This window comes from Neophocaena asiaeorientalis, unplaced genomic scaffold (genome assembly GCF_003031525.2).
Source record: "Neophocaena asiaeorientalis asiaeorientalis breed wild unplaced genomic scaffold, Neophocaena_asiaeorientalis_V1.1 scaffold248, whole genome shotgun sequence".
Classification (NCBI taxonomy): domain Eukaryota; kingdom Metazoa; phylum Chordata; class Mammalia; order Artiodactyla; family Phocoenidae; genus Neophocaena; species Neophocaena asiaeorientalis.
Window position 1 is genome coordinate 200735 of NW_020185320.1, and position 25604 is coordinate 226338.

The 25604-nt window shown below is 35.7% G+C and overlaps 1 protein-coding gene across 6 annotated transcripts in view; it reads right to left on the reverse strand.

Moving 5' to 3' along the window:
* The window catches only part of ORC3 (origin recognition complex subunit 3), a 63885-nt gene that overhangs the window by 37649 nt on the left and 632 nt on the right, over positions 1-25604 (reverse strand). For 3 of the 6 annotated variants that reach the window (XM_024733695.1, XM_024733694.1, XM_024733697.1), the window contains exons 2-11: positions 23236-23290; positions 19128-19225; positions 17479-17623; positions 14771-14875; positions 13644-13795; positions 12165-12295; positions 10003-10162; positions 8440-8553; positions 4561-4694; positions 4014-4077 (exon numbers count right to left, since the gene is read on the reverse strand). In XM_024733695.1, the coding sequence (XP_024589463.1) occupies positions 4014-4077; positions 4561-4694; positions 8440-8553; positions 10003-10162; positions 12165-12295; positions 13644-13795; positions 14771-14875; positions 17479-17623; positions 19128-19225; positions 23236-23290 (1158 nt within the window). Of the gene's footprint in view, positions 1-4013; positions 4078-4560; positions 4695-8439; positions 8554-10002; positions 10163-12164; positions 12296-13643; positions 13796-14770; positions 14876-17478; positions 17624-19127; positions 19226-23235; positions 23291-23707; positions 23769-25604 lie in introns of those variants that run through there. The other 3 variants (XM_024733699.1, XM_024733696.1, XM_024733700.1) reach the window with 3 other exon arrangements.

Sequence of the window (25604 nt, forward strand, 5' to 3'; positions counted from 1 at the left end):
GACTGTATAACTGAGTATTATATATAGTATGTATGTTATAGAATATATAAAACAGTATATTTATATTGATCTTAATTTTTATTATAGTGAAAAATAAATAGTAACAATATGATTTATATTTATAAGTTTTATTATTCTATTTGTTTTTAACTCACTCTCACTTGCTGAACAGGCTTTGATTATCACTAATCCTATGAGGAAATCATACAAAGAAATTATCATCCAATTTCAGAGATAAGGAAATTGAGGCTTAAATGATTTCCTCAAGTACACATCGAGGAGCAGCTAGAGCTCAAACGCAAGATTTCTGGGGTCAAGATCAGGATCTTCCCCTGTATCATGCAGTACCATATTACTGATTATCATATGGAGTTTCTTTTAATTTTTTTTATTATAGAAAAATATACATAAAATTATCATGTATTTTAAAACAAAACTATAAAAGAGAAAAAGAAAAGCATTATAAGAATAGTCAAAGATACTTTTGCTCTAAACCAGAAAAATCAACAGACATATTGATTAATTTTTTTCAGAGATATCTTCTGTCTTTTGAATTTACCAGGTAGCCTGCAGACGACTTTTTCAGGTTAAGGGTACAAATCTTTGTGCTCCTTCATATTTCTTACTATGTAAGTCTCAAGAAAATATGCCTCTAAATGATCAAATATGCGATCCCAAAATGAATACAGCAAGGATAATAACAAATAGGGCTGATAAGTGCAACAAATACAAGCACAGCATAAATAAATGCTTAGAAAATACACAAAAAGTTACAGAAAAGCAAAGATAAATGTCAGGCTATTTCTGTAACAGACCAGCCTAGACATTCTCTCCCTTTGTTATCTCAATGGTTAAAGGTACTCTTTAAAAATCTATTCCTTAAGACTTCCCTGGTGGCACAGTGGTTAAGAATCTGCCTGCCAACGCAGGGGACACGGTTCGAGCCCTGTTCCAAGAAGATCCCACATGCCATGGAGCAACTAAGCCCGTGCGCCACAAGTACCGAGCCTGCGCTCTAGAGCCTGCGCACAACTACTGAAGCCCGCGTGCCTACAGCCTGTGCTCTGTAACAAAAGAAGCCACCGCAATGAGAAGCCCGTGCACCCAAGGAAGAGTAGCCCCTGCTCACCGCAACTAGAGAAAGCCTGCACAGCAATGAAGACCCAACACAGCCAAAAATAAATAAATAAAATTAATTAATTAAAAAAAATCTATTCCTGGCTTCTGAAAATACTCTTGACAGAAAGTTCACAGGAAATGCACTTGGCAACTAGCTGACTCAGCACAGAGCTAATCTACCTAATCTTGAAAAACTCAATAAACATGCACACATCCTTTCCCACTGGTTCTTAAGTTTCTTCTCTACTGAAATAGGGTTTGAAGATTTCCTATACTGCTCTGAAAAGATTACAGAGATTATTAAAATGATTATTAAACCCAATCTAGAAGTGATTATATATTATGGCTCAGTGTGGATTCTGCCTCAGAAATAACATTTAATAAAAGCCATTCTCCATTGTAATTATGTATGCCATAATTCGTTGCGTGCAGCAATGAAGACCCAATGCAGCCAAAAATAAATAAATTTATTAAAAAAAAAAAGGAGGTAAATTAGTATTTACCTATATAGAACACATGCCCTCTAGGAACTAATATTCTTTTATTCAAAATTTGAAAATAGTTTGTATCAGTATAACCCACAGAGCACTAGGGCTTAACTTCAATCTCATCTTAATTTTATTACAATTTTCTAATAACTTTTTCCTTAAAAAGTTATAAAGAGTATGAAAATAAGTGTGACATTACGCATTCTAATTGTAAGGGACTTGTTAAATAAATGAAGGTAAATTCATTCAATAAAATATGATGCCACTCTTACAACTACATGTAAAAGAATAAAACTAGAACATTCTATAACACCACATACAAAAATAAACTCAAAATGGATTAAAGACCTAAATGTAAGACTGAAACCCATAAAACTCCTAGAAGAACACGTAGACAGAACACTGACAATTCGCAGCAATATTTGTTTGGATCTGTCTCCTAAGGCAAAGGAAACAAAAGCAAAAATAAACAAATGGGACCTAATTAAACTTAAAATCTTTTGCACAGCAAAGGAAACCATCAACAAAATAAAAAGACAACTTACTGAATGGGAGTAAATATTTGCAAATTATATTACTGATAAGGGATTAATATCCAGCATATATAAACAGCTCACATAACTCAACTTCAAAAAACGAACAACCTGATTAAAAAACGGGCAGAACTGAATAGACATTTTTCCAAAGAGGAAATGCAGGTAGCCAACAGGCACATGCAAAAACGCTCAACATTGCTAATCATCCAGAAAATGAAAATAAAAACCACAATGAGCTATCACCTCACACCTATCAGAATGTCTATCATCAAAAAGAACACAAATGTTGGCAAGGATGTGGAGAAAAGCTAACCACCTCGTACACTGTTGGTGGGAATGTAAATTGGTTCAGCCACTGTGGAAAGCAGTATGGAGGGTTCTCAAAAAACTAAAAATAGAACTACCATATGACCCAGCAATTCCACTCCTGGATATATATCGGAAAAAACCAAAAACACTAATTTGAAAAGATACATGCACCCAATGTTCATAGCAGTATTATTTACAATTGCCAATATATTGGCACCTAAGTGTCCATCAACAGATGACTAGATAAAGAAGATGTGGTGAATATATATACAGTGGGAATACTACTCAGCCATAAGAAAGAATGAAATTTTACCATTTGCAACAACATGGATCGACTTGGAGGGTATTATGCTGAGTGAAATATGTCTGACAAAGACAAATACTGTATGATATCACTTATGTAGAATCTAAAAAATAAAACAAACTCGTGAATATAACAAAAAAGAAACAGACTCACAGATACGGTTACCAGTAGGGTAAGGGTAGCGGGTAGGGGCAGGACAGGGGTAGGGGATTAAGAGGTACAAACTACTATGTATAAAATAAATAAGCTACTAGGATATATTGTACAACACAGGGAATATGGCCAATATTTTATAATAAGTATAAACGGAGTATAGCCTTTAAAAATTGTGAATCACTGTATGGTGTACACCTGAAACTTACATAATATTGTATATCAACTATAACACAACAAAAAAAGGTAATCTACAAAAATAATACAATGCCACTCTTTAGTACTGATATAAAATGATTTCCAAGATTAAGTGCAAAACAAAACAAGGTACAGAATAGTATATATACTTATCTTCTGTAAGACAGAGGAGTAAATCCCCCAAATATATATAATTACTTGTATATGTGGAGAATATCTCTAGAATAATACATAAGAAACTAGTAACACTGGCTGTATCCAGGGAGGGTAAGTGGGTAGTTGGAGAACAAAGGTGGAAGGGAGTCTTTTCACTGTATATTAACTTTGCCTTTTGAATTATGTACCATGTCCAAGTATTATTTATTTTAGAAGGAAAAAAACCTCCCTCTTTTGATATTCCCTATGTTGTATGGCTAACTCATCATTTTCTAAGCTCATTACTTCTTTCCCAGCACTATATTATCAATATGTAATGACATTATTTTCAAATCAAATCAATACCCACTTAGCAGTGGGTCTCTAAGCTGCATGGCTTCTATGTGTTTTTATTTATGACAGCCTTTACAAGAGCACTAAAATGAGACCGCCTACAGATTCCAAAACTGCTAAGTGGAAAGAAAGCTGAGATCTGCAAGTGTTTTCAAAATAGACCACAGGAGAAACCTCATGTGCCAGTTTTATTACTTGATTAAAAAAAAAGTCTTCCTTTTAGAACTGAAGTTTTGTGTCACCTTTAATAGTCACATTCCTATACAATTATCAAGATCCAATACTTCATTGTGCAAAGCATATTAGGATGTACGAATTTTTTTAAATAAAATTAACTCAATAAATTTTATGTGCATGTTCTTTTCCATGAAGAAGAAAAAGAGAATAACACTGAAACAAATATATCCATATTCCTACCTTCAAAAATCTCTCATTGGTCAACAGTGCAACTTGCTTTTCTGAAGCTTGCTTTTCCACGTACCTAAAATTTTTACCATCCCATACACAAAAAGAGAAAATTAGAATTCTAAATATTTGAATAGTATATGGAAAAAAAGAACTACGTAGATTGGTGGCCACATTCTTTTATTTCTTCTCAAACATAAGTTCAAGATGACAGTCATGGTTTACGGTCATTTTTAACTCCTTAAATCAGCTGCACTTCACAGTCTAGGGGTCTAATAATAAACAAAAGCCATAAACTCCAGAAATAGGAAATGTTATTTATAAAAAGTGACTCTGGAGAACCTGCAAATTATGTCCCCTTGTAAAAATATTTTTCTTTATGCCAAGTGTTCAAATCCAACAAAGAAATGTCTCAATTAAAAACAAAAGTCTTTTATTTTGCTCTAAACAAAGAAGTTATTTTTCTCTCTACCCACTTCAAACATAACTGGGTCTGAGATCCCTTATTTTGCCCCAAACTCTTTTATAAGATGTGTTAAATATGTACTTCTCTTTTTACCTCCTAAATGATGGAAGACGTCGGATGTTTTCACATTGATTATCTGATAAAAAATTTATTCTTCTCTTGGCTTCTGGGAGATTACAGCACAGAACACTGAGGGGCTGGGAATAGAAATGTTCTAATAGAGAAAGCTGAAAGAAATGTGAAAATTAAATATATTTGCTGTATTTTGACAGTAAATCTTTTGTCCTATGTTTGCTCAATTTTAAGGTATTTTTTAACAGCAAAAATATTTATGGCACTATTATATTTAATAATGTCACAACAGCAATGCAAATAATGCACAAATGGCTATATACTTTGAATATTTTAAGACTCCAATTTTGTCGACAAGGTCAGAAAATTGTAATGTCTGAAGTAGAAACTAATATAAATAACAGCTATCTGCAGGAGCAACTCACTTACAATAACAGTAAATGTGGTGGGGATGTGACTGTGGTGTGAACTAATAGCCTAACAGATGCTCAAATACTCATAAGAAAATACCAATCTAGAATCAGTGTAAAAACTGGTCTGCTAAATAAATAAAAATGCTACAATAGCAGAAATTTTGCCTACTGATAAAAAACAATATGAAAAATGAGGGACGGCCAAAGAAAATGTATCTTTTTAAATTCAGTTTTATTTCATGGAGGAAAAGATGGTACAGTATCTGGTAGATACATGTATTCCAGTCTAGAATGCTGTGGTCTCTGCAGTACAAGGGTGATTGATTTTCCAGATCCTACCATAATTTGTAAGATATATTTTACAAGACTATCCACATGTTAAAAGCTCTGAATCTAAGCAAGCTTCTCATGACCAGTTTGGTTTTTCCAGATACCTTGTACCAAAGAGACAGTTCCCTAGATAGTGGACAAAACACATCCTGGTCCCTGGAAAATAGCATTCCACATCACAAATTAATAAATTAACATGCTAGCTTATATATCAGTCTTAAGGTATTTGAGCTTGATCCTTCCTGGGTAAACTGATAATGAATTTCTGAGCCTGTAGAGCTGAAGACCAGATATCCAAGGCAAGAGGAAATCCTCCAAAATAGTCCATCCTCCAAAATAAGGCTATAAGGCAAAGGGCCAGCCTAACTTAGAAACAAGTACAAAATAGAAAGCAACTGTTCATGCCAGGTGCTGAAGTATTTTTGCACATATCAACATGATCTTATTTCTTACTTATATATTTCCAATTATATTAATGTGATAATATTTATTCCAGTGTTAACACTACTTTTTAAACATGAGAAAAGTAAAGACCAAACACGATAACGGACTTGCTGGGGAGGAGGAAAGGGACTAAGTCACATGAGTTACAGCAGAGCTACAGATAGGACAAGAGCCCAGTAACACTTAACTATTCGGTCCAAGTGTGTTCCCAATATTTGGGTCAATTAACCAGTTGGTTAACATATCCACCTAGTAAGGACTCAACCATATACCGAATGATTATATGCCCTACTGCACCTTCTACAGAGAAGTAAAAACTTACACATATTTCCCATTGATGATTAGGAAAACTAGACAAATGGGGTCTAAAGACTGCCACTTATTAGCTGTGTGACCTCGGCCAAGCTACTTAACCTAAGCCTTTGTTTCTCCAAGTGCAAAACTGAGAATAATACATATTAATGAAGCAATGTTAATACTCAGTAAAATGCATAGCATAAAAAAGTTATCAGGAACCTATAAAATCATCTAATCAGATCCCTTCATTTTACAGATGAGAAAACTGAGAAACAGAAAGATTAAGTAATCTGGTTAATATACTTTTCTTCACTCACTTTCTCAATGGTATTTGAGCCTACAGTTTATATTTTCTTTTCCCTTAACTTCAGTGATCTCTCCCCTCTATTGGTTTTCCTTGTTGTTTTTAGTCTCCTTTTCTGTTGCTCATTCACACAGTCAGCTTGCCTTAGGGCTCTACTCCTGGTCCTTTCCTCACTCTAGGTGACTTCATCCTCATTACACAGCTTCAACCACCACCTTTTAATGATAAATCCTAAGTATTTCTAGTCCAGATCTTTCTCCTGGGTACCAAACCTTTATATCCCATATGCCCTAAACTTACCATACATAAAAAGAAACTCATCCTTTTCTGACAAACTGGCTGTTTACTTTAACGTGTACACTTAATAAAGGGTACCAACCTCCAAACTATCTGCCAGGCTAGAACCTGTGTGTCTGTAAGATGCTCCTCTCTTACTCACCCTATCATCCACCGAGTAACAAGATTCTATCTCATCTTCAAATCTGTTTCCTTCTCCCTAGTCCCACTATCACTACCTGTTTCGCCCCTGTTGTATCCTATCTAGGTAACTGCAGTAGCCCTCTAACAGAGGTCTCTCCCTCTACTGTGGCCTTTCCAATTTTGACCTAGCTAGCTCCTGTTCCTTAGGATACACTTCTGTTCTCCTATGGACCCCCAGGCATGTTTCTTTAACAGCACTGACTACTCAGAACAGTAACTGCCATTCTACTCTTCTGCCTGCTTCACTAAATAAGCAATTTGAAGACAGAGATTTCTTGGTCCTCTGTATCTCCAGGGCTCAGCTTAGTGCTTGACTTACAGTAGACCCATGATAAACACTCATGAGTAAATAAACAAATGAGTAAAATGAAATGAATGAGAGAAATAAATTAGAAAGTTACATCTCAATTTCATTTAATTTTGCATATTGCTAAGGTAAATAATATTTTCTTGCTTTAAAATACTTTTTAAAAAGTCTAAGTTGAAAAAAATGATACATATTAGCCATAACAGCTAATACTCTCATGTAATAAAATACTATAGTGTTTAATGTAGAGGAAGAACACATATGAGAAATAATTTATAATCTTCAAGGCACTACACAAACATGAGGTATTACCATATTGCACTTTGTACTGAAGGTTACTAATACATAGGTTTTCATGAGCCTGACAACCGGCATGTGTTCACGACTATACTTTGCTAAGTTATTTTAGGTAGTTGCCGAAAGAAGGAAATACTATCGACTTTGAAACAACTGGTGAATGGAGTCCTTTTTTAGATTAGGTGTTATGAAGCTAAGTTCATGAATTTTCTTCTTGAAATTTATGAAACTTTAGTGAAAATCCATTCACAATATATAGGAATAAATATAAATGAACACACACACATATGTGCAGGGCACAGCAAACTAAAGCCCATAGCCTATTTTTGTATGGTCCAGGAACTACGAATTATTTTTATACCTTTATAAAGGGTTATTTAAAAAAAATAACAAGGGCTTTCCTGGTGGCACAGTGGTTGAGAGTCCGCCTACCGATGCAGGGGACACGGCTTCGTGCCCCGGTCCGGGAGGATCCCACATGCCGCGGAGCAGCTGGGCCCGTGAGCCATGGCCGCTGAGCCTGCGTGTCCGGAGCCTGTGCTCCACAACAGGAGAGGCCACAGCAGTCAGAGGCCCGCGTACCACAAAAAAAATTAAAAATAAAAAAAGTAACAAGACTTTCAACAGAGACCACATGTAGCATGCAAAGCCAAAAATATTTAATATCTAGCCCTTTAGAGAAAAAGTTTGCTGACCCCTTATATATAGCATTTCCTAGGTAGAAAGTCCATTAGCATTCATCAGATTCTCAAAAATAAAGGTCCCTTCCTCCTCACCCCCAAATGGTTAAGAATCACTGGAATGGAGAGGTCTTTTTCCATTTTAGATATTCTAATTAACGTATTCTCTACACTTTGCTGCAAAGTAACAAAGGAACCATAGAATCTAGAATAATATAACTTGAACTTACTTATTCAGATTTTACCATTTAAAATGCCCAATTATCACACTAAAAAGTCAGTCTGAAATAACATGCAAATTATTTAGAATCAGCTTGCGAATTTTTAAACCCATTAGTGTCTTCTTACCTGAAGTCCTTTTATAAAGTTTTGGATTGAGAAATCATGATACAAAAAGATGTTGGTCAGAACCTGCAACACTTTTTCACTTAGTTTAAACGGAAATTGAGTTGTAAGAAGTAGCTGAAAGAGAAAAGGGAGTCAGGACATATTCCTGGTTAGTCTTCCCTCTTCATAAACATCAAGTATAAATAATGAGGCAACGAATGATACCAAAACACAGTACCTATGAAAGCTATACTAGTAGCTAGATTTTTTTAGGTCAGATATCAACCAAAATTTTAAATAAACTTATACAACAGTAACAACAACAAAAGAAGTGATTCATACTATATCTTCAGGATCACAGATATCCATCATCCTTCATTCAATTCCTAATTTTAAAAAATTCTATTAAAAAATATCATCTATACAAACTCTTTTCTCCCAACAGAAGCCACTGAAGAAGCTGTAGGCTTTGGCAATTCTTGTTATTAGATTTCTTTTCATCCATATTGATGCACATTTACAAAGAGTAACAACACATTATGTACTGTTGAATGAGAAACCCCAAATTAACAGGTGTCTATTTAAAAAATATTAAATAGCTGAATTTGCATTTCAATGGCCTACCCTGAAGATTTTAAATCTGAAAACAAAAAGTCATACTAGGCTTTTCAAACAGAAACAGAGTGATAGAAGGCCAACTGAATTTGGAAACAACCTAGCAATTTTAAGTACTGTAGCTGGAAAAAATTTCCCTAAAGTCAGTGGCTACCACCTTTAAGGGAAAAAAATGCAGAAGTGGTTACTAAATAAGTGGAAGGTGGTCGTTAGTTTACCTTACAGAGCAGCACAAAGGACATCTTCAAGGAGGTGAGTTTAGCAACAGTTCATGGAAGGTCACTACTAAAGAACAGTATTTCCACTTAGGTAGAAACATAGAGGTAAGGTCTGGGAAGGCGTTGGTATTTACTTTTTGTCACGAGCAGTATGACAGGAAAGAGTCCATGAAAAACTTCAAATCATTTAATATAAAATATAAGGGTGGGGCTTCCCTGGTGGTGCAGTGGTTGAGAGTCCGCCTACCGATGCAGGGGACACGGGTTCATGCCCCGGTCCAGGAAGATCCCACATGCTGTGGAGCGGCTGGGCCCGTGAGCCATGGCCGCTGAGCCTGCGTGTCCGGAGCCTGTTGCTCCGCAAAGGGAGGGGCCACAACAGTGAGAGGCCCGCATACCGCAAAAAAAAAAAAAAAAAAAAAATGTAAGGGTGAAAACATTGTTATTGTTACTAGGAAGTCATTAAATTCTGCAAAAATTTATTTTAAAAACCTAAGTTTCTATTGAGTAATGACTGGTTGATAGATAAATAGGTAGGTAGATATAGAAAGATATGATCATTCTTTTCATAAAGCTTATATTTTAAGTGAAGAAGTAATACTATACGTGAGAAAATCATTAAATAAAAATAGTAAAATATGTGATGGAATATATACAATATCATACTGAGAAATTTATCACTAACATTTATAAACTGTCCATGGCAGTTTTCTTTTCATCCTATTTCACTGGTAACATTTTTTCTTTTTACCTTATCAAGTACTGTAGTCAGGTGCTCCTTGCAAGACAAAGACTGGAATAGTTCTATACACAATAGAGATGATACTGCATGAGGAAGCAACCGATGGACGACAACAGGAGATGTGGCGATTCCAAAAATGAGTATTAGTGGAAATTCATGTAGATGCTGACTAGTTTTTCAAAGGAAGATGCAAAAGTGGAATGTCTTTAGCAAATATATTTCAATACACCATGGTTTAAAATAAGACCACCTTTACTTTCAGGCCTACTTTATAAGACACTGCTAAGGAAGATCATTCTAAATAATAAAAATTTTTAGGTCACTCATTTTCCTCTGTTACAGTAACACAGAAATAGTTATTTCCCAGACATTCTAGCTCTGAAATCAATCTATTAATAGATCCTCTCATTTTAGCAATAAGAACATAGTGGTCCAGAGAGATCAACTGCTTCCCTCTAAGGTTATACAAAAACAAGTGTTAGAAGAGGTGTTAGATGCTATTCATCCTCTATTCATCCTCTCGCCCAAAGTTTGAGCCCTACCTACAGTCTTCCTCACAGTTAGACATCTAGACTATGCTTTAAGAGTTCAGTAACATGAAGGTCACTAATTTTCAAGGTAACTTACTCTATTTATGGATGTTTCTAACAGACACTATGTCACCCCAGCATAACAGCTAAGCTTTAGAAAACTTTTCTTACAAATAGGTAAGATATTTTTAATGGACATCATTAAAAAAATATTACATTCTTTCCCCACAGTCTTAACTCAAACTTATTGAACATGATTTACTCTTAGCATTACCAATATGAACATAAATGACTTCCACAGAGTAAAACATCAGTATCCCTGAGGGCTACTGTAGGTCAGAGCCCTCTGTATCATAGCTGATAATTTTGCTTGTTCCCTCTTATTAGCTATTGCTTTTCAGTATTCTAGCTGTATGCAGTTCTACTTTCATAGTACTGAAGTATTTGAACTATCTTACTGTTTAAGTTCTTCTTTCTTACTTTTGATGGTAAAAGTCACAAGTCTGAGTTCCAAAAAAGCACAGCTTTTCTGTCACTATCCTGTATTGTGCATTTTTTCAGCATGTTAATCAGTTCAGTGTTAGCATTAAGAAAAGTCTTAGGATCTGGAAATCTTAGTTTCAAATGGGGAAAAAAAAGACTATCAAAGTAGGAATTATTATTAGATTATCACACAATACAGCTTTAGGCAAATGTAGCCGTAACTATTAAGCAAGTTAACATACAGAAGAAACCAAATTAATTTATATTGTAAAAAATGTACCACGGGAAAAGCATGTCAGTGGGTTTTTTAATAGGGTTATTTAGGGCTTCCCTGGTGGCACACTGGTTGAGAATCCGCCTGCCAGTGCAGGGGACACGGGTTCGATCCCTGGTCTGGGAAGATCCCACATGCCGCGGAGCAACTAAGCCCGTGAGCCACAACTACCGAGCCTGTGCTCTAGAGCCCATGAGCCACAACTACTGAGCCCGTGTGCTGCAACTACTGAAGCCTGTGCGCCTAGAGCCCATGCTCCGCAACAAGAGAAGCCACTGCAAGGAGAAGCCTGCGCACTGCAACAGAGACCCAACACAGCCAAAAATAAACAATAAATAAAATTTGTAAAAAATAGGGTTTTTACTTCAATTCCAAGTCTCACAGGATTTCCTTGAAGACCCAATAAGATCATAAAAGTAGTTTCTCATTAGAAATACCATATAAAATAATGTTATTTAAAAAAACATTCTTGCTCAGTAGAGCCATATATAACTCAGAGCTTCTAAGGGTGGACAGGTATCAGAAAATAAGACATGACAAAAATATCTCAACCTGGAGTAGTTCATCCATCTAGTGGGCAAGTAAGAAACAGACAACTTTGGTGAGAGAAACTACACTTTATACTGCCTTATCATTCTAATTAAAAACTGGTTAACTTTTGATTCTCATTTTTGGATCAAAAGGCAAATGAAAATCATATAGGAGGTGTTCAAACATTCAATTTTATAAGGAATTTGAAATCATCCTGGTTTCAATCCATTAGTATTAAAATGAGGGTTAAACTGCTACTCATTTTCTCTGCAAAAGGTTGCTTTTTGATTAAAGTTGTATGTTTTCTTAATAAGAAGAATTTTGCGAAAAAAGCCAGAAGATATGCCATCTACCTGCTGATAATTATAAAGTCTTGGAGTACTTTTGTGGTGAAGCTTTCCATATCCTTTAAGATAAGCACAACAGGAGGAGATTGCCATTGGCTAGGAGTTCTCTTTTTTCTTGGCATTTTTACGTCAGTCTTCTTTTAAGCCATTGTGGAAAGAAGGAGTTAAAAGTAAACTTTACTACCCAAACAATGTTATAATGCCACAAGTTGATATATCTTCCATCATATTTCACAGTAACATTGTTTCTTTTATTTCTCCCACATAATAAAGAGAAATTCATTTCAACAGTTATTAGCAGAATCTTTCTGTGTCTGACATGGGAATAATAACCAAGAAGAAAAAAGTTCAGTAAAATCTATAACTCATATGAAATATTTATATTTTCTGCTATCTGAGAAAACGACAGGACAAGCATGGGGAGACGAGAGTATTTTCTATAAAATTGATTTTCTGTTAGTACAATGTTATCTTTTGCTTTGCTTTAGAGTGAGAACCAGTATTTTTCATTAAAAACTGTAATGAATAACACTACATGCTGCTCTACTATTATGAAATTTCAAGTTGAAAAGCATCTTAAATGTCATCTGGTCCAATCCCAATCTTTTAAAGATTTCTGACCTAAACTGCAGGCAGTATTTGATTTCTCGAAAAATCTAAAGCTGTGGATCAAATTAAGATATTATGGTAAGCATTAGACCCAGTTTAGTCCCTATATAAAGCAAAATAAACTTCACTTATGATGACTTCAGCAAATACGTTCTGCAGAAAATGTCACCACAGTAACTTTTCCCATACTATCTGGCTACACAGCATCATAAACTAAGGCTGTGGTTTTATGGTGCAGTTATCCATGAATCATCTAGGTTATTTAGTTTCACCAGAGACTGTCATGGTAGAATGAGACTTCTATTTATGTATCTGCTTGTTAAACATACTTTACTTACAGAGCATTTATTCCTCAAGAATTCTAAACATGGAACAAAGGAGATTTACATATATATTATATATGTGTGCGTGCATGTGTGCGTGTGTGCATGTGTGCATGTGTGTATGACCATTCCTCATCAAACTAAGTCGACAGTGGGTACTGAAAGCATGGTTCTACTGCACCAAAGTAAATACTGAACCTAAGAGATAATATGTTAAAGATAAAGACAATAAAGATAAAGACAGAGATAGAATCTGCAGCAGAACAAATTCCTGATGCTGTTTTGTCATTAGATGACATTCTCCCACAAATAAAATGGCCTCGTAAGAACCTAAACACCTCCCAGGAATTAGGCTACATACTGATAAAAGAAAATTTCTAAATTCTAGCAGCCTTAGGAAAAATAAGTAGCTTCTATTAAATTAAAAGCAAGTGCCACATAAACGTATCCTTATTAGAACAAAACAGTACTATGTTTACTATGTTTACTATAATTCCAGACCTCTTCAATCATATGCCAATTTCCTGGCAAAAAATTGTCAGTTTACATTTACCTGTGTGACACTCATATACCAAGTAGAAAGAGAATCCATTGAATAAGGTATCTTTTTCTGGGTGACCTGAACACTTTCTTTCTCTTTGGATTGCACGTCTACATTGCAGTCCATCAACTGTGAGGCCAGCTTTTGCAAAAAATGTTTCATATCTGCAGAACATAAAACATAAGAAAGCATATCCCCTTAAAACACATCTAAAATACCTGAAACTTCTTGAACAGTATATTACACTATTTGGGTAGAATGTGTTTTTCTACACTTAACCTAATGTAACATTTAACATATTAACTATTGAGGTTCGTTAGTATCCTCTCCCTAATATTTTAATTTCATTCATTCAGACTAACACTAGGCCAAAGTTTATGTATATTGTCTGTAATAAAAGTGTTACCTAAACAAATGTGCAAACATGAAAACTATAAATTATATTAAGAATAATATGTATTTAAATTACACTGGACAGCAAAAGGTTTTTAAGACCCCTAAGAAGACATCGAAAGTGTTATTTACATAAGCTATTTTACTGATTACAATTCTTCCTTACAGTCATTTTCAAAGATGCCCTAAGGGCTTTTACTTAATTCCAAACAGTTTATGAATATGAACATAAATATAAGCACTTAAAGCCCTTGTATCAGCCCAAATCTAAGTACATTTTACTCTATTAGTGTCCACATCCTTTATGATTTAATGGCTCCAGATACCCAAGATTAGCTCTGGCAATGGACTGCTTTTTACCACGGTGGCCTTTCAAAGTGGGATAATAAGATGATTTGAGGCTGTATATATGAGCCTATGTATGTAGTCTCTTCTCTGTTGGGCTAAATAAGAGATCCTCAGCTTATTAAACTTATTAAAATTTTACTGCGTTCAGAAAACATCTTGTGAGTGTCTGGACTATTACTGGAGGTGAAGCTGATTGGTAGGGGTGGGGCCAGAATAAACTAAAGCGGCAGAGTCCTACAATAGTCAAGATTACGCCAGAGGCACTAAACCTCATCCTGCCAAAAATGTAGTGCCATGCTCCTCCCGCAAATAAAAAAGGATAAAGAAAGCTAGAGAGATGGACGGACGGAAGAGACATGTAACATCTCATCAAGGTTGTTATAGCATTTATACTTCACCTGGGCAATCTTTAGCTTGCAATGAAACTACATATGGAGTAACATTATTCTGAAGGACTTCTGTTAGACTTCTGAATGTTAAATCATGATCTGTTACATTCACACCTATGGGATAATAAATCAATATTACACCATCATTTTTATCATTAATAATTTAACAAGAAAAGCCATTTAACATGTCATAAGTTAAAATATTTTAAAAACATGATTAATAATAGAAACTAAGAAAACATACTGCATAAATGAAGAGTTCTCCATTAAAAAGATAAATATAGAGGCACACACTATACTTATCAAAGGTATTTAGCACGACTTTTTAAAAAAAAATCTACTGGGGATGTGTAGTTGACCCTTGAAAACATTTTAAAAGCAATTTCAAATTCATAAAGAGCTCTTTAAAATAATCATTCAAAAACAAGGGCCTTACTGTGACCCTGACTTAACAACTGAGAAGAATCCAATCATTAATAGCAATTCTATTAATGATCTTAGTAGTAAATACAAAAGGTAAGTGTATACTAGGGGAAGAGTCTAAAAATAAATTAAAACTTTAAGTCCTTTAAGTATTTACTGAATCCCTGGTTCTCATTTCCACAAATCAGTTTTAGTGCTCTGCATGCAGGTATCAGAGTTGAGTGGAAATTTCCCACTACTTTGGAAAAAATTCTATTCACTGATACCTTCCCTAATGTCACAATCTGTGACTTCTAGAAAGTGCTTTGGTGCTTAGAAAGTGCTTTAGTGCCAGCAGCAGACATCTTGAAACTGCTTGAGACTTGCTACTATAAAACTTCAACTGCTTGGAATATCGTATTTTAATTCATATATGTGGAACCTAGAAAAATGGTACAGATGAACCGGTTTGCAGGGCAGAAATAAGAGACACAGATGCAGAGAACAAACGTATGGCACAAAGGGGGGAAAGTGGCGGGGAGGGGGTGCTGGTGGGATGAACTGGGAGACTGGGATTGACATGTATACACTAATATGTATAAAATGGATAACTAATAAGAACCTGCTGTATAAAAAAATAAAATAAAATTCAAAAATTCAACAACAACAAAAAAAACTTCAAGTGCTTGGAAGGAAAAGAAAAGGTTCAGAATCTTCCAGACCACCAGTAAGCAAATTTTTTTTCTAGGAGACAAATAAAAATGCAGGCTGGCTATTTTAAAATGGACATATATACGTTTTTGAAAACAGAAAATGTGTAACTGTGTAACTGTATAAGTATTCTTTGAGTACAGATATCAAAATGGTATTTAGCACGCATTATGGTCTAGGAATGTGATACTGCATCACTGAACAAATTTGGGAGTTTAATAAAACATTGGCTTCTCTTGTCTTTCACTGACAGACTTTATTAGCTATTTAACACTACGTTCCTTAAAACAATGGATTTGCCTATTGAAAATAAGATAATCAACAATGTCTTCAACTGGAAAAATGTTCTCCTCAGACCACTGACTTTGAAACTTATGATTTCCATTAGCTTCTTTTCTCCTTATGACAGCAGGCAGAGAAGGGATTTAAACAGTTTTCTCACAACAATCTATCAGGCCCTCCCTCTTGACTGTGTTTCCCCCACTCTACTTCCAATTGCTGTAACCTGGCGGGAGAGAAACAAAGCACCCAACAGTACAAGCCAGCCATCACTGGGCCTCAGTTTCTCATCCATAAATGGAAGGGGTTTGAAATTAAGTGGCAGGCTGCACTGAAAAGCTGGTCCACAGCATTATAAAAATCATTCCCTGGAGTCTTGTTACTCAGAGGAATCCTGGGATTGGCAATATGGGCATTACCTGGAAGCCTGTTAGATATGCAGTTTCCAGCCCCACCCTAGACCTATTAACGAAAATCTCTATTTACTAAGATCCCCTGGAGATTATCTGTAGATATCATTAAGGTTTGAGAAGTATTGTCCTGAATATCAGGAATAAGATTTAGGTATTGAACAGTATTAGAGGCAGTATTAAACAACAGAATTAATTTCTTATCTCAGAGCTCACTAGTATAAAAACCTTGAATAAACAACAAATTGGAAATACAACGAGGAGTATGTTTGGAATCCAAATAAATCCAACTTTCCTTTCAGAAGGAATGAAGAAAGTTTGCTAATATTCCAAAGAAAATTTTTCCATTATCATGCAATCCAGATGTTTGGTTAAAATGGGATATTAATGATGGATACTTAAGTATGTAAAAAGTTTACAATCTACAATCTGAAAGCAACTTATATATAGTTCATCCAAACCCCCTTCACACCATTAATATTAATACAACATTACAAAACAATCCAAGATTGAAAAAATAGGCACAGGGAAATAAAATTAAGGTCACAGAGTAATTTCATTGAAGATATGATAAAGTATAAAAATTGTATCTATCAACATACTGGTAGTTTCTTTATTACTGAATTCAAATCTCAGATTCAAATAACTAAGGAAGAAAGAGTAACACAAATATATTTCCCCTTCATTTTTCTGACAAAAAGGTGAGGAGGGTACTAACTAACCCTAAATCAATTTCTTTTAATTTACAGATGTATGGTCAGTATAAGGAACTTTTATTGGTTTTGGAAGTATGCAAACTTTAATTGGTTTAATTCTGTAAATGAAAAAGACAAAACAAGTTTATCAGAACAGGTGATTCCCACTATTCTCAACAACAAAACCACTATTACAAAAAACAAACACACACATATGTACCTAGAACAAGAGCAGCAGTTGGAATTTCTCTGAGTTTTATTTGACAGCCCCAGTCTCTTGAATTCTTCTGGAACCCAGAATGAGACTTCTGAAGAAATTCAATTAGACTGTCAAACAGGTTTTTATTTAATTCCTCTTGTAGTCGCTACAAAAAAACCCACAAAACTTTATGAATTATTTTTAGCAGTAATCTGATACATCTTTCCAAGTTTGGGAAAGGAAACTGTCATGATTTCAATTCCAAAGATCACATGTAAAATAATTATAAGATAGATGTAATTAAAAATTGTTTTTCCTTAAATCTCCAGTGAGCAGTGCTTTGAATTCCCTCCTTAAAGAATTTCATTTATTCATTCAACAAACATTTACTAACCACCTTACAAATGAAAGAGTCTCTTCCCTAAAAAAAGTGAAAAAAATGAGCTAGAACACTTACAATTAAATTGAAATACATTGCATAGAGTGCTATGATAATATAGGAACAAAGAGTAGGATCATCCACCTTAAGCTGATCAGGTGATATATTTGAGCCAAAGAATTAGAGCAAGTGATGCAGGAGGTGATGGTGGACAAAAGAAAGTTAAGAAGGAATGGGGAGTGGAGGAGGCAATCAAGGAAGAAAGCACAAAACATCTGGGGAACCACAGATATAGCTAAGAATAAGAACATGAGAAGTGGCCAGGAACAAGGCTGGACAAATACTCAAGGGACTGTACCAAGGAAATATATATTTGATGTTAAATGGTTTAGATTTTGTACTGTGGGGAGAACCATTAAAGGGATTTGGAGCAGAGGCATGATTAAATCAAGGTTAAGAAGGGTTCACCTGGCAGTACTATGAAGGCCAGATTGGAGGGGACTGGAGGAGCTGTACTGGTAGTGGGGCTGGAAAACCCCTGTAGCCTGGATCTGCCTGATGGGATTTGGCCAATGGTGGCATAGGGACTAATGACAGACCAGAAGGGTGTGACATCAGAGGCAGGGACATCAGTTAAGAGGAGACTATGACAATCTATTATGACCATTTAGGTTTCCTAAACTAGAAATCACAAACCCAAATTACTTCAAGCGTTCTAAGGAATACATGAAGGGGCAAAGCCGCCAGCTGTAAAGCAGTAGAGAGTGGTGGGAAGGAGTAACAAACTGGAAAGTGCATAACCCTCCAAAGGCATTAAAAAACAGGAAACACAATCCTGTGTTGGTCGAACAAAACAAGTTCCCTCAAAATGTTGGCCCTACATCTACAAATCTGCTACAGCAGAGAAACTTTTCAGGGCTGAAATATAAAGAACATGGTAACTGAATATGAGGATGAGGGAATGAAGTGGTTTACAAATAGCTTGATTTCTTACTCGTGTAACTGAATTGGATAATTAAAGGAGTGCCACCATTTGAAAGCTGTGAGGATATGTAAAGGGCCTGTGCGTTAGCAGCGATAATTATAAACGTATGTTCCAATACCTGAAGCTATGCTTAATAATTGAAACATAAGGGTTTTTAATGTTTTTTAGGATATACAGATTACGCTTAACCAAGATTACCTATATTTCATCACACTCTTATAAACTGGTAGAAAGGAAAATGGGAAGGAACAAATATGAGATTTATGATATTAAGGAAATGTTAAGCTATTAAAAAAAAGTATTCACCTCAGTTTCAGATTTCATCTGCTGCCATATCAACTGGTAAGTTTCAAAGCGAAGCTTACTGTCCTCAGACTCATTTTTCCCTTTATTAAAATAGTCCTCTAAAAACACAGAAGGAAATAAGTCAGTTTCTTTTTTACATAATAATAGAAAATCTCTGTGCAAAGTAAGTGATGGGTTGAATTTTTTTTTACAAGTTTGGGGATAGGTAACATTCAATATCCTTTATATTTAATTTTATTTATATATCTTATATTTTTACTATATTAATGGTATTTGTAAGTTTAAAAATCTTTTTAATTTTTCGACTGTATTTCTATCATTTACTTTTGAACTTCTTAATGGTTTTGGTTTGAGGTATATACATTTAATATTAATGTATTTTCATTATCTGCTCTTATGCTAAGGCTCTGTATACTTTGCTTCACATATTTGCTTTGAACTCTCCTTTATTAAATGATTCTTATTACTACTATTCTTAGCTTAGCTGAAACAGCTTAGTGCAGCCTTTTATTTAGTCTGTATTTTATAACCTTCTTGAATGGCTTCCTCTAAATGATTAGCCATTTATCAACACACTATTTATTGCAATGGTTTTCAAACTTTAAACCATGATCCACATTAAGGAACACATTTTACGTCATAATCCAATACACGTGAATCTACAAAAAACAAAAACAGAAGTCCCATAAAACAATACTTCTCGTTATCATGTGACAGCAAATGTTTTCTCTTCTGTTTTTTAAAACTATCAAGATCCACTAAACTGATTTCATGATGCACACTTGGGTTATAACTTTCAGTTTGAAAGAGATGCACTTATTGGATAATCCGTCCTTTCTCCCACCCATGTCAGATGCCCTTATTGTCTGAATACTTACATATGCACTTGAAACTGTTTTTGAACTTCTTTTGTTCTACTGAATCCAGTTCTACTCCCATGGCAGTCCTGAACTCCTGTAACTGTTAGAGCTTTGTAGTGCATCCTAACATCCAACAGATCCAGAGCTTCCTCCCAGCGCCACCAAACATTATTCTCTTTCAAAAAAATTTAAGGGCTTCCCTGATGGCCCAGTGGTTAAGAATCCACCTGCCAATGCAGGGGACACAGGTTCGAGCCCTGGTCCGGGAAGATCCCACATGCCGCGGAGCAACTAAGCCCATACGCCACAACCGCTGAGCCCGCATGCCACAACTACTGAAGCCCGCGCACCTAGAGCCCGTGCTCCGCAACAAGAGAAGCCACCACAATGAGAAGCCCGCGCACCACAACAAAGAGTAGCCCCTGCTCGCTGCAACTAGAGAAAGCCCATGCGCAACAGCGAAGACCCAACACAGACCTAAATAAATAAATAAATAAAATAATTTTTAAAAATTTAAGACATTTTCCCAAATTAAATTTGTCATTTCTCAAAATTAATTACTCTGGTGTTTGACTGGATAAAATAAAATCTGTAGATTGATTTGGGGAGAAATGACATTCTTAAATACATTTCAAAAAAGCCACATCCCAAAACACTACAGGTGTCTTTTTTTATAATCAAATACTTTACATGCCTTATAGTTTCCTACTTTCCTTCATATTTCTTGTTGTTTACTGCTAGGTATTTTATTGCAACAGCTAGAACTTTCATGGTATTAAATAATAATTGTGAAAGTACACAATTTTTTAAACAAAAAGTTAAAAATTAACAATTTTTTCCTGATTTCACTGAGATGCTGCTAGTGTCCTCCCAACAAGTTTTAATGTTAACTGATAGTTTGGAACAGAAATTCTCTTCCATGTTAAGGAACTTTCCTTCTAATTGTCATTGACTCACAAATCTTAATAAATTATAGCTGAAATTCAATACAAAGAGTTCTAAGCAAAAACTTGCCTTGAATTATGAGAAATACTATTAGGTAGTGGTTAGACCTTAGGCTCTGGGATCAGACAGCTTGGTTTCAAATCCCAGCTCTGCCACTTGCTAGCACTATTACTGAGAAAGTTCTTTCTACATCTAAATATCCTGATATACTTTAATGGAGATAATAATAATACTTTCTTCATAGTTTAACACATACAAAGTGCTTAAAATATTCTGGCACATTAAAAACACTCAATAAATGTTAGTGCTTTTATTAGTTATAATGACATTGCTCATGATATCAGATGTCATTTCATGCTATGTATCCTTCATGGATAACAGGGGAACAAGTCTTGAATTTTTCTCTGAAAATGAACTATTTCTAGTTAAGTTTAGCAATCTCCAACATTAAAGAAATATGTTGATAAGTCAATCACTTAAAAACAAAATAATTTATAATGTAGCTCTTCTTCGTTCACTATTTCCAAGTCCATCACTGTCACTTTTTATTTGGGGAGGTGAGGAGGGCAAGGAATATAGAAAGCTTCAGGTTTTTTTGAGACTAAATCTATGAGTGTAAAGTTCAACACCACTGTTTATTCTCCTGTTAATGAGAAACTGCATCCTTATTTTAAATCATAGTTTCTACCCTCTATTACCCTCAATATGGACCATTATTTTATTATTTGCTCCCTGAGCACAGGTACTTTACCTAGCTGGTCTCAAATTGAAGGATTAACACCTTAAAGGTCTACATCATGAGACGATTTAGAAAAATCCAATTCTATATATTGGAGCTGTTTATCTCCTTAGTCAAACAATAGTGTAGTCCAGTTTTTCTTTTTTAATTCAAAATTAAAAAATGAGTGTGAATGAATATGCTTAATTGCACATCATAATTTTTCCATCCGAATTAATCTTCACAGTGCTGAACAGTGAGTGTAAATACTCAACATGCCTGAGAGGAGCTTTTAAAAAATACCAGCACCTGGGTCCCATTCCCAACGATACTGATTCAGTTGGTCTGGGCTGCGGTTTGGGCATTGGTGTTTTTAAGAAACTCTCCAAGTTGAAATCGGAATAAGGTCGATGGATTATCCCACTGTCAGTATGCTAGTTATGATACTGTACTATAGTCATGCAATACATTATCACTGGGGATAATTGGGTGACGGTTCAAGGGTACTCTCTACTCTCTACACTCTTTCTTACAACTGCATGTGAATCTACAAGTATACCAAAAAAACAATATATCAGTTTTTTTTAAAAGTTCCCCAAGTGATTCTAATCTGCAGGCCCCATTGAGAAACAGTACAATAAACATTTTCTAACTGATAATAACATCTTAATTTGTTTGAAGTAGTCAAGTCTTCTTAACTTGATCACTAAACAGACATCTGAAGATAAGTAAAGAACGTAAAGACAATATTTTTTTTAATAATTTAATTTTACTGCAGTATAACTTACAAATAATAAAATATGCCCATTTTAACAGTTTGATATGTCCTAACAAAGGTATATACTCACATAACCATCCTCTGTCTACAGAACATTCCCATCACTCCAAAAGTCCCTCTTGGGACCTCCTTGGTGGTCCAGTGGTAAAGAATCTGCCTTCCAATGCAGGGGACACGGGTTCAATCCCTGGTCGGGGAACTAAGATTCTCACGTGCCACGGAGCAGCTAAGCCCGCGCGCCACAACTACTGAGCCTGCACGCCTCAACAAGAGAGCCCACATGCCACAAACTACAGAGCTCACGCACTCTGGAGCCCGCGCGCCACAACTAGAGAGAGAAAACCCAGAGCCACAACTAGAGAGAGAAAACCCACACGACATGACTAGAGAGAAGCCCGTGTGCCACAACGAAGAACTCGCACCACAACAAAAGATCCCACATGCCTCAACTAAGACCCAATGCAGCCAAAAAAACAAAAGGTCCCTCTGCCCTTCTGCAGTCAATACTCCCTACCTCATCCCAAGAAATCACTGAGATTTTTAAGACAATCTCTCTTTTAAAGAATGGTGACATACCTTTTGAAGGAAATTTCGAATTGCCTTTTGATGGTACATTTGGATTCCCTTTTAGATTAGAGCCCTGGGGAGTGCCCCTTATCGCTCTGTCCTATGCCTTGGAACATTACTGCTATATCAACATGGTGAGTAAGGCAAGCTTAGACAGCAGAATTACTAATTCAATGAGAGTTAGATTGGTTCAAGACTTAGGGGAGGAAAACTAACAAATCTGATATTAAGACATCTTACCTATTGGCACAGAGATCTTTCTCTTCTTGAAGTCTGGCTTAAACACAAAGCAACCCTATAAAAAAGAAAGAGAGAAAAAAAGCATAAAGTCAAAGCAGCCAAGAAGCAGACAAATCTGATTAACCTCGTACTTTATGGACAAGCAGATTTTTTTCTTTTTAAGGCGTTTATTTATTTTTTTTTTTTGCCGTATGCGGGCCTCTCACTGTTGTGGCCTCCCCCGTTGCGGAGCACAGGCTCTGGATGCGCAGGCTCAGCGGCCATGGCTCACGGGCCTAGCCGCCCCGCAGCATGTGGGATCTTCCCAGACCGGGGCACGAACCCATGTTCCTGGGTTCCCTACATCGTCAGGCGGACTCTCAACCACTGCGCCACCAGGGAAGCCCCAAGGCGTTTCTTTAAAGTGCTAAGAAATCATCTTTCTTTAATCTGAATTACAGAAGGAAAATTCTGAAACAACAAGGGGACTAACCACTTCTTTCTCCTCCTTCCCATGGGAAGCTCATCTTTGATTTTGCTCTTTGGGACCTAATCTAAGAGACAAAGAAAATAAAAGCCGATGAAATTTAAACCCAGAAAGGTTCCATTTTTCATTTTTATAAAACCTAGTGAAGGAAGAACATTAGTACTATACATTATTAAATGAAAATCAAGATGATTAAAAATACTGATGCCCTCTCACCTCAAAAGAAGTATTTATTATTGAATTAAATTCCAAGTATCTAGGACCTTGACAGGACACAGACAGTTTTGGCTATTGATTCACCTTACACACCTTTCTTCATCAGATAAATTCTTATTCATTTGTCCATTAAAGTTCAACTCAAACTCACCTGCTTTGGGAAACCTTCTCCAATTCTCTAGTCAGAATTATTCTTTCCCCTAATATCTCACAGTACTTGAATATCTTTATTTCGCTTTAAGTCACCCTTACTATGCATGATAGTTATTTATGGAGCTGTCTCCCCAAGTAGTTTATATATATATATTTTTTATCATCTTTTTTTTGTGTGTGTGGTACATGTTGCCCGACCAGGGATCGAACCTGTGCCCCCTGCAGTGGAAGCGTGGAGTCTTAACCACTAAACCGCCAGGGAAGTGCCTCCCCAAGTAGCTTGTGAGCACCTTCAGAGTACAGACTGCATTTAATTCATAATTGTTTCCCCAATGTTTAGGATAATGTTAACACATACGTTAGGCAATCAGTATACATAATGGACCAATGCTTGCCAAATAATTTTTCTGGTAATTTCCTAGCTACATTTAGTCTCACGTTATTATCTGACTAGTGATACACAGGCCGTAAGCTGCTGGTCCCACATTTGTTCTACCAATTCTAAAGCCGTACATCATGGACAGCTTCTTAGAATCCCATTTCTATGGAAAATGAAAGAATGAAAGAAATATAGCTAAAAAAAAAAAGTCATCTCAGGATAGACCTAAAGACTGCTGTACAAATATAAACTGGCCATTGGATTACAGGGTCCAAAATAAGAATTGTGCCTTACATTCTTATATATGCAACTAACGGAACTATTTAAAACACACAAATTTTTTTAGAAAAATCATTTGGTGCTATGACAAGCTTGTCACTGCCTCCTTTCTATAGCCACCTGTAATTCAGGAGCAGGAAAAGGAGCTATAAAGGTGTGAGACATGAAGAGTGCTGGGAATGGATCCCGATGTATGGCAACAGGAGTAATATCGTTATCCACTTTTCACTACTGATCAAGTGATGGTGTTGGAGATGTTAGAAATTAGGAGGAGAACCAATAGCCAAAAAATATGACAAGGAAAGTTTAGATAGGGGAAAAAAAAGGAAGCTGACAGTTCCATGAACCAAAGAAATAATCCTTAAAAATTCTTATTTATGTAAGGTCTCCATCATCATCTCAATACAAGCATTTCTCTTGTCATAAATGTTTTCCTGAAAAAAAAAGAAACAAAAAAAACAAATCTCTCACAATTCTGCAAGATACACAAAAATAAGAAAGGCTTATGCAAAAAAAGGATTAGGGGACAGACCACTGAAAACCTATGGAACTTTATAACCAGGACAAAACAAAAACAGTACTATCCCTCATAAAAAATACTAGCAGTTATCTGGAGCGGCTGGGGCCGTGAGCCATGGCCACTGAGCCTGTGCTCCGCAACAGGAGAGGCCACAGCAGTGAGAGGCCCGCGTACCGCAAAAAAAAAAAAAAAAAATACTAGCAGTTAAGCTCTTCTGGCATTTGCACCTAACATCACAGTCGGTCAGTCTTCAGTACGCTTAAATCCTATGGCTCGTAGTTCCTCCAGGATATGTAGTCTTGGAAGGCACTGAGTCTCATCATTTTATTTTAATGTAATTTTAATCAAAATTAAAT